Source organism: Echinops telfairi, unplaced genomic scaffold (assembly GCF_000313985.2).
Source record: "Echinops telfairi isolate 266 unplaced genomic scaffold, ASM31398v2 ScPeMD7_7400;HRSCAF=8409, whole genome shotgun sequence".
Lineage (NCBI taxonomy): Eukaryota > Metazoa > Chordata > Mammalia > Afrosoricida > Tenrecidae > Echinops > Echinops telfairi.
Window position 1 is genome coordinate 54,794,906 of NW_022111300.1, and position 9,225 is coordinate 54,804,130.

At 50.8% G+C, this 9,225-nt stretch overlaps 1 protein-coding gene across 1 annotated transcript in view; it reads right to left on the reverse strand.

Moving 5' to 3' along the window:
- RTTN (rotatin) overlaps positions 1-9,225 on the reverse strand; it is a 96,729-nt gene that overhangs the window by 82,502 nt on the left and 5,002 nt on the right. Inside the window, exons 5-10 of the mRNA XM_045296076.1 lie at positions 8,281-8,371; positions 6,657-6,771; positions 5,575-5,725; positions 3,744-3,909; positions 2,860-3,041; positions 808-923 (exon numbers count right to left, since the gene is read on the reverse strand). Of these exons, the coding sequence (XP_045152011.1) occupies positions 808-923; positions 2,860-3,041; positions 3,744-3,909; positions 5,575-5,725; positions 6,657-6,771; positions 8,281-8,371 (821 nt within the window). The remainder of the gene's footprint in view (positions 1-807; positions 924-2,859; positions 3,042-3,743; positions 3,910-5,574; positions 5,726-6,656; positions 6,772-8,280; positions 8,372-9,225) is intronic.

Sequence of the window (9,225 nt, forward strand, 5' to 3'; positions counted from 1 at the left end):
TATATATATATATATATATTTCAACCGTACAATTGTGCTTACTGAACCCATGGTTAATGGTGAGGAGCTGGCCCCCCAACCTCATACCACACGTTAGGATCTAAGAGTTCTAGGTACCAGCAGGGCCATGGAAGTGTAATGTCAGCGAAAGAGCAACGTGAACTGTTTTTCCAAAGTTTCATTGCTGAGGACGAGAAGGCTCTCATCCTTCAAGTGCCCGAGAGGGACAGGAGGCCACAGGCCTTTGGATGATGGTGCTATTGAAGACCACTGAGAAAACAGAACCATGGGCGGCACGAGGGAGTTCAGCCAAATTCCCCAGAGAAGTGAAGACGGTAAGACTGGGTCTCACATGCTCATGTTGTTAGGAGAGAGCAGTCCCTGGTGGAGGACATCATGCATGGTAAAGGAGAGGGGCAGCAAATTGAAGGAAGGCCCTTGATGAGATGGGCTGACACACAAGAAAGGCAGTGAGGCCAATGCAGGGCCACAGTGATCCTTGCGTCCTGTGGTGTGTGGGCTGTGTGAGCAGTGAGCAGGAGCTCGCTCACAGGCACCAACGACAACAGCCTCCTTAGCACCCCAATGACCTAGTTCATCTCCACCTTTCCCCCTTACATATAACCAGAACTCCCTTTTTAAAAGAGATTATTTCCTGACTTTGGGCAAAAATTATGCTTGGGATATACCGTGGCAGAAGTCAGAAAGCTTCCAGAGACTCATAAGACAAGAAAAGAAGCTCATAGAGACCCCAACAGCGAAATACAGCAGCAGGGTATCAGTCATGCCTCGGAATGCACTGCTCACCATGTCGACGGCGAAGGGGCTGGGGTCATCCCAGACCTCGGTGGAAAGCGCGTCGCCAATAAGCACCAGGTCCTCAGCCAGCAGTTCCAGCACTCTCAGCACCATCTGTCTACTGCCTAGGAACACAAAGTGGGCAGCAGTTAGAAGGAAGCATAAAACCTTTCTAAGTTACTTGGCTTTCAAATAATCAGCTCACCGGCTCTGTTTGCTAAGTAGCCATACCCCAAATCCCTACTTGTCTTTTTGATGATGGTCTTACAACTGCCCTGACCTGGACCACACTAGGACTCAGTGAGACGGGTCAGGGCACTCACTGGGGACAGACTCAGGGTAGCAGCAATGAGCTAGCTGCCAACACAGTGAGACTGATTAGGAAAAAAATTAAAACTCAAAAGCTGGAACATCTGACGTATAACAAGTGATACAGCACCATGCAGTTAAGACAATGTATTCTTCTTCTTCCCCAAAGACCAACCATTCCCTGTTGACACCAGAAGGCAAAGAAATACCACTGCTGAGGCAATGCCAGTTCTTGGCGACCCTGGGTTGGGTTTCTAAGACTGTGACTATTTATAGAAACAGACAGCTTCATCTTGCTCCCTCAGAGCGGCCCATGGGTTTGAACTGTCAACCTCGAAGCTAACAGCAAATGCTTAACCACCAGGAGTGGCCAGGAAAGCAAAGCCTGGTCAGAAGCAACTCAAGGAGTCAATTCCCCCCATGACATTTGCTGAGCTTAACTTGAGAAAAACCCCATTTCCAAAGGTGTCCGTTCTGGCTCCCAGCAACCCGACAGGGAAGATGAGAACTGTCCCACAGGGCTTCCCAGACTGCCACAGCTTCTTCCTGCAGAACAGCTGGTGGATTTGAACCGCCAGTGCCCTGTTGACTGGCAGCCAGGAGTGTCAGGGTTAACCCATGGCTTTAGCTGTGTGACCAGGACTCCTCTCAAGCCTATGCCCAGCTAAACCAAAGTGAACAAAACATGTGCCTCAGAAATGTGGAGCTGTTAGAGTTGTAGGAAAGAGAAAACAGGAGCCCCAACTCCGGGCAGGGGAGTCCAGGCCCACCGAGATCCTCCCCCCGCCCACCGCATCCCAATGGCCATTCCTGAGGACACAGACAGCCCGCCAGCAGCCTGCGGGCTTGGGTTAATCTCTCAGAACATCAGCTGGAGGGCATTCTTCATGAAAACACTGCTCGTGGTACTCAACGAGGACAAATTATGCCATCATTTCTCACAAAAGGGCACAAGCACACTTAGAAAATGTTATGTAACCAGACAGAGCTGCACAATTATCAATCTGGCTCTCACCAGCAAATTAAGGAAAGGTTAAATGCAAAACCATCAAAGCAAAGGCCGCCCTGCTTATTACTCAGATAAATACATACATATACACTTCCTGACACCAGAGATCAGCTCTCCCTCATTCAGCAGTGTTAGCAGAGAGACGAATATGGAGCATGACCTCTCAGCGGCAGGCTGAGCTCAAACTCAACTGACCGCCACCAGTGGCTTCTGACTGGGAAGCACCCTTGCAGAGTGATGGTGATGAGTTGTATCGCTGACAAGGTCTCACTCAAGAAAGTCTTACCCCGGAAGGTGGGTTTTATGAGTTTTCCTGGCTTTTTCATTTAAGGTGGATCTTTTTGTATATATATTTTTTTAAATAACTTACTGAAAAGGTAAGAAACTGGTTTTGCTTTTTACTCACTTCCTGGCTGGAGTAATGAAACAGTGGGGAGAGCTAGTTGCTGTTGGCAGTAACGTAGAGCACCACTGAGAGTGCATGCCCAAGGGTTTGCATTGTGGCCGGTTCCAGCCAGCTCCCCTCCTCCTGCTCACTTGGCTGCACTGAGTCCCAATGTTCCTGTTCAAAAGGGCCACAGAGAAGCAGACGCAGGGCTGTGCCGAGACACCGGGAGCTCCTGGAGACTTACAGGCAGGCGATAAGGAAGCACGGATGTGCAGGAGGCCCTGACACACATCCAGGGAGCAGAAAGCACAGCGATGATGATGACAATGACGATGATGATATGGAGACCACTCACCTGTCCTCAGGAGAGGAACAGCCGTCTCCAGGACGGAGACACAGAACTGGGGCAGACTGAGCTGCTGGAGTTGCAGCCCCAGGGTGTCCTCAGCCCCCAGCTCGGGCAGGTCCACATGCCCCACGTCCAGGGGAGACAGCGCAGACGTCCTGGAGTCCCCATGAGCCTGACTACTGCTTCCGCTGGAAGACAGACGCATCATGAACCCTGACATATAGAACACCCTAACTGGCAGGCCGGGTACAACTGTGGACAACCCATTAGACACAGCTGTACTGCAGCAAGGAACCCTGGTGGTGCTGTGGGCTAGATGCTGGACTGCTAACTACAAAATCAGAGGTTCAAAACCACCAGCTGTTCCAAGGGAGAAAAATGAGGCTGCCTGTGCCCATAAAGATTTACAACCTCAGAAACAAACCCTGCTTAGCATGGGATTGACTCAATGGTAGTGGGTTTGTTTGGGGGACACTGCTGCAAGGAGCCCCGGTGGCACAGTGGTGAGTACACAGCTGCTAACGAAAGGGCAGTGACGTGAGCCCACTGCTGCTCTGTCAAAGACAGACGGGACCGCCTGCTTCCACAGGGTCACTCAAACTAGACCAAACCCACAGTCACCAAGCTGGCTCCAGCTCACAGTGACCCTGTAGGACAAGGCAGAATAGCTCCACAGGGTTCCCAAAGCTGTGCATCTCTCTAGAAGCATACACACATGCAAACACACACACATGCCCATGCAAACACACATACACACATAGTCCAACACTGCAAACATGCACACATGCAAACACACCCAAACGCGCACATGCGAACACACACACACACACACACACACACACACACACCTAACTGGGCTCCACCAACTTCCTGAGACACAGCTGGCTCACCTGGAAGACACTGCATCCCAGTCCTGGCCGTCCCCACGAGGACGCTGGCCCGTGCGCCCGACCACAGAGGGCCGAGGGCTGCTGCTCCCTGGGGAGGGGTTCTGGGAATGGTGAGCCCCTCGGGCTTCATGACAGTATGACAAAGAAGAATTCTGGGAAACTATGTCTAAGGGAAAAAAATAAGTAAAATGTAAATAGGGAGCTGATATCAGGGGCTCAAGTAGGAAGAGAATGCTTTGAAAATGATGACGGCGGCGTATGTGCAAATGTGCTAGACACATTGGAGGAATGTAAGGATTTTGATAAGAGATATAAGAGCTCCCAATAAAAGTATTTTTTTAAAAAGTAAAATGTGAAATCATCCTGTAGTAAAACAGATCACCATGTTTAAATAACATGAATAGCGCGCGTAGGAGGGTAACAAGCAAGGGGGTTGCAGCATTTTCAAAGAACTTATTTCTGTAAGAATTCAGTAACAATTATGTAGTAGTGATGGCTAGCCCTGCCGTTCATTGTTGGAAGTGCTGGAAGAGATGTCACCAGGACTTCAAAGACCCACAGGGTCACCCATGGAAGATGGGTTTCAGTGGAGAGGGCAGACAAAGACAGTCTGGGAAGAAAGGCCAGTAACCTACTTCCAAAACCCAGTCAACAAAGACCTTCTGGATCACAAGAGAACAGTGTGCGATGCAATGCAGAAGACATGCCTGGAGGCTGAAAGATCCTCAGAATGTCCTACCAATGACTGTGAAGGTGTGGCAGGACCAGATCAGGCCTCATTCTGCCCTGTATGTGGTTGCCATGAATTGGCGCTAATTCAGCAACTACAACACTATGTCTGTGTCCTTGTTTAGCAATATGACTAACAGTCAAACAGTAGAAATACTTCTACTTGAGGGTGGGGAATGAAAATACCTTTACATTGAGTATATCAGCCCCGCCTTTAGGTTTATAACTAACAGAGCTAGAGGGCCTACCAGCCAAGCTCATTCAGTACCAGTCTGAGCAAGACTGCCCAAGTAGAAGAAGGCTAGACCACACATACCTGCCCTTACACTCTGCCAGTGCTACCCCACACCTTCAGGGGACACAACCCCACCAGAATCTCCCAGTCCCTCACTGCTGCCCTGATCCACCTTGACGACCCTCTTCCCCAGCAAATTGCCCTCCAACCCAGGGCCGTAAACCCAGCTCAGGGCTCCCCTTGCTCATCCTCCAACTCTGCTGCTGCTCTCTGCTCACAGCTCTATGGGTGGGCAGCTCTTTCTCTCTCCTGGGAGGGCACTCTGGGATCACTCAATCTAATGGGTCCCCTAACCTGTACTTCCTTCAAGCACTCTTACTCCCAGGAAGGAACTCCTTTAGCTGCCCATGCTACCTGTCCTCACTCTTCTGAAGCAGATGCTCAGGGGGCAGGGCCTTATCGCCTGTGTTCAAGGCCGCATGCCCCCATGGCTAGGACATGGGATGGTAGCTCATGGGTAATGAACAAATACTGACACATGAAATGAGTGCATCTCCAGTGACACTATCTTCCCAGAACGAGACCCTCCCTTGAGAGGGCTGCTGAAGTCAGGGCACACAATCACCGGGGAAGACTGCATCCCACAAGCAGCAGTGACTAAACAGCCACCTACAGAAGCACTCAGAGGAAACCTCCCTGGGTTCTGAAACAGAGCCAGAGGGACACGGAAGTGCTCGCTCTGCAGGGCCTGATTACTAAGACGATGGTGTGGCCTCCTTCAGAGCAGGGCTCTCCCCACGGCAAAACGTACCCATAGGCAGCCAGAAGGCCAGTCAGTGGGGAACTGGCGAGCAAGCCCCTCAATACCTGCTTTGCTGGAGAGGAAGCCGGGGTCCTGGTGAAAAGTGAGCCTGGTCTTCAGGTTGGAGCAAAGCTGCTGCAGGCAGGACAAGGCCTGCAGGGCCAGACGGTGCTGGCCGTGTCCTCCGGAGGCCAGCCTCAGCAGGGCTAGCAGGCCCTGCAGCAGGGACAAGGGTTAAGCGGCTCAGGAAGGAGATGGCTGAGAGGACTTCGGAGACTGCAAACAGTACAGATGACATGGGGCAATCCTCAGGCTTTCCTATCACCACCGTCCTTCTGTCCATCAGGCCTGGGGCCCCGTTCTGATCACGCCAGGCTCTGCCCCGTTTAGGACATGACAGGACAGCGGTCTTCCCGGTCCCTGTTATTACACACATCAGAGTCACTGTGTTCATTAGCTCAGGACCCGCCCCTCATCCCCCTGCAGGCATGCTCCTGCTGGACAGTTAAACCAACACCAACTGTCACCGCGAACTCACATCCCTTTCAGCCCCATGACTGTGATGGGGTCGAGGCAGGTCCCACAGCAGTGGCTCTCCTGTCCCCACCCAGCCTCCCTTCCTCTCCACCCATTAGTCCAACACTGAAGACAGATGGGTAAGCTCTATGTACCCCAGTGTCTCCCCAGATGGAGGTACTGCCTTCAGCAGGGTGCTAGAACAGATCGTGGAGGGGAGAGAGGGGAGTGCAGCCAACTAAATGTGGGACTGCATGATCTACACTGTGTGTCTCTGTCTCCCCAGCATCTGGGTGACTGACATGCACACATGGGACACTCCAAAGGCAGCACTCCTGTCACCCAAGCCTGCAACTCCATCCCCCTTCAGCCCACCCCCCCAACCTGCAGGCCACCACCACCATGGTCAAGCCACAGTAGCTAAACTGAACTGCATGTTTCAATTAAACCAGGAAGACTACCCCTACTCACACAGGTTAGCAAGTCAGTTCTTTAGATAACCAATGACTTGATCTTTAAAATGCCTTAGAGCAGGTTTCCTTCCCAAGCACTCCTTCCTGAAAGATCTGCCTTACCGCCACAAGAAAGCCCGCTGCTGCCTGGAAGCCTCCCGCCACCACAAGGGGCTCACCCGGACCACCTGTGGCCTCTGCAGGAAGGTCTCGGCGGGGAAGTCTTGCATGATGACGTCCTGCAGGAGTTCGCAGGTGTTCCAAATCACAGTGTGGTTGTTACTTCGCAGCGAGCTACGAGGCAGAGGATGGAGTACAGGACAGCTAAGTCACCTGCCCCCTCAGCTGAGGCGCCACTTCCCCTGGATGCCTCTCTGACCTGTCCCCAGTCAGCATGCAACACCAGGGCCGAATAAACCCAGAGAGACGATGCATGTGGGTCCCGAGAGCAACATTCGCACTGTGGCAAGGAGGTGACAGATGGAAAAGGAGGAGAACAGGGGTCCTAATTATGCACAAGGGTGACTCACCAAGTATCAATACACAATCACCCAGCTCAAAAAACCCACCACCAGCAACCTGATTCCAACCCAAAGCGACCATACAGGCCAAGAGAGAACTGCCCCTGTGGGGTTCCTATGCTCTAACTTTTTTTTTCTAATATATCATTTTATTGGGGACTCTTACAGCTCTTATAATAATCCATACATCAATTTCATCAAGCGCATTTGTACATATGCTGCCATCATCATTTCCAAAACATTTTCTTTCTACTCCAGCCCTTGGTATAGACTGTAACTCTTTAGGGGATGAGAAAAAGACAGGGCTTCAACTCTTGTAAAGAGTTACAGTATGTGAAACTCACAAGGGCACTATGAGGTCCTATAAGGTCACTGCTGTAAGTCGGCATAGACTGAATGACAGTGAGTTTCTGTTTTTAGTGCAGCGGTACTTAACCTGTGGGTTGCGGACCCCCTTGGGGGGGGTCAAACGACCCTTTCACAGGGGTCATCAGATTCATAACAGTAGCAAATTACAGTTATGAAGTAGCAACGAAACTAATTTTATGGTTGGGGGTCACCACAACATGAGGAACTGTATTAAAGGGTCGTGGCATTAGGAAGGTTGAGAACCACTGTTTTAGTGGATGGCACGGTCCTTTGACTAGATGGACACAGGGTCTGACGGGGGTGCCAGCGTGGTTTCTATCTGCCCATCATCCTGATCCTGAAGTGGCTGGTGGTTTCGAACTGCTGACCCTGAGATTAGCAGCCAAATGCATAAACACTACACCCCCTCTGTCTGACCCTCACCCTAGCAAGGTGGGCTTCATCCTCCAGATTCTCACCAAAAGGCAGCAGATAACAAACACATTTGTTGAGTTATTCACTGTCATTGAAAGTTTTAACCAAAAGTGAACTTAAGTTAGACCAGTGGCTCTAACCTTCTCAACAGCAACCTTCCTAACACAACGCATGTACCAACTGGTGAGAAACTGCACTATCCCGAGTTTTCCATTCTGATCAATCCCAGACACACAGGGTGGCCAATGTGAGTATCGGCCCACTGAGGGGCAACTCAGTGGTCAACAACTAGGACCACAAACTCGAATCACAAAAAAGAAACAGATCAAGTAAGACATTTCTTGTCTGCTTTGGGAAATTCCGAAAGCATCCGTCTGTCCCCATGGCTACCTTTCCCAGCCACATCCTGCCTTCTGCCTTCTTTCCTGGTGAAAGTGTGTATTATCAACCTGTCCTGTCTGACAGGACAAGAACACCTCAGGGGCTCCAAGCACCATACCTTTCGTTGGAAGACAGGACGTGTCTGTCGGTGGTGGTCAGTGGCAGCCACGGGCACGCGGCGAACTTCACACATCGCACAGCTTGGCTCTCTGTCAGAGGAAGGAAGGGGCAGAGACACAGGGTCAAGAGGAAGGCTTCACCCTGGAAAGCCACTCCCTCTTCCAGAATCCCAAACACACCAAACAACATCAGCTGCCCGTGCTCTCTGGGGTAAGGAAGAGACCTCTCAAAGACAAGAGATCTCGCTTGCCAGTGTAGAAAGACCTCATGTATTATCTATCTATCACACCCCCTCTAGAGGCCAAGCAACCTGCACACCCCATGCTGAATCTAGGCTCAAGGTTCCCTTGGGCTGGGCTAAATCTGAACCCACAAGAAAGTGTCATTGGGAGAAGGGCCTGCCAGCCAGGAGGGGGTCCTTCAGGCTGGTGGGAAAGCAGTCCTGGCCCCGCCTCCTGGCCCCGCCTCCAAACCCTGCCGCAGGGTGTCACATTTCTCCTCTCATTTCAAGTCTCAGTGAGGAAAGCGGAAGTGAAGCCCAGAACAGAAGGGTCCGGATCAAGTATCAGCCCTCAAGCTCGACAAAAAGAAACCAGAGAAGCCAACAGTTTTCAACACAGTTCTAGCTGCTTGTTTTCCTTGTGGCTTTTTTCAGCTTCCATTTAAAATGTTATTGTTCTATGAAACCAACAGCCAGCATCTCACTTAATGGAGAGAAATGGAAAACTTTCTTGACTAGCAGATGATATAATCCTATGTATAAAAAACCCCCAAGACTCCATTTAAAATATGCTGGAACTGGGGGGAGGAAGGGAAAGGAGTACTGATAGTATTGATGATTGTATAATCCCCACCAATGGGATTAATCAACCAAATTGTAAGTGAATGGATATATTGGAATGTGTGAGATATATCAATAAAAATAGTATGAAAGCTCCAGGGC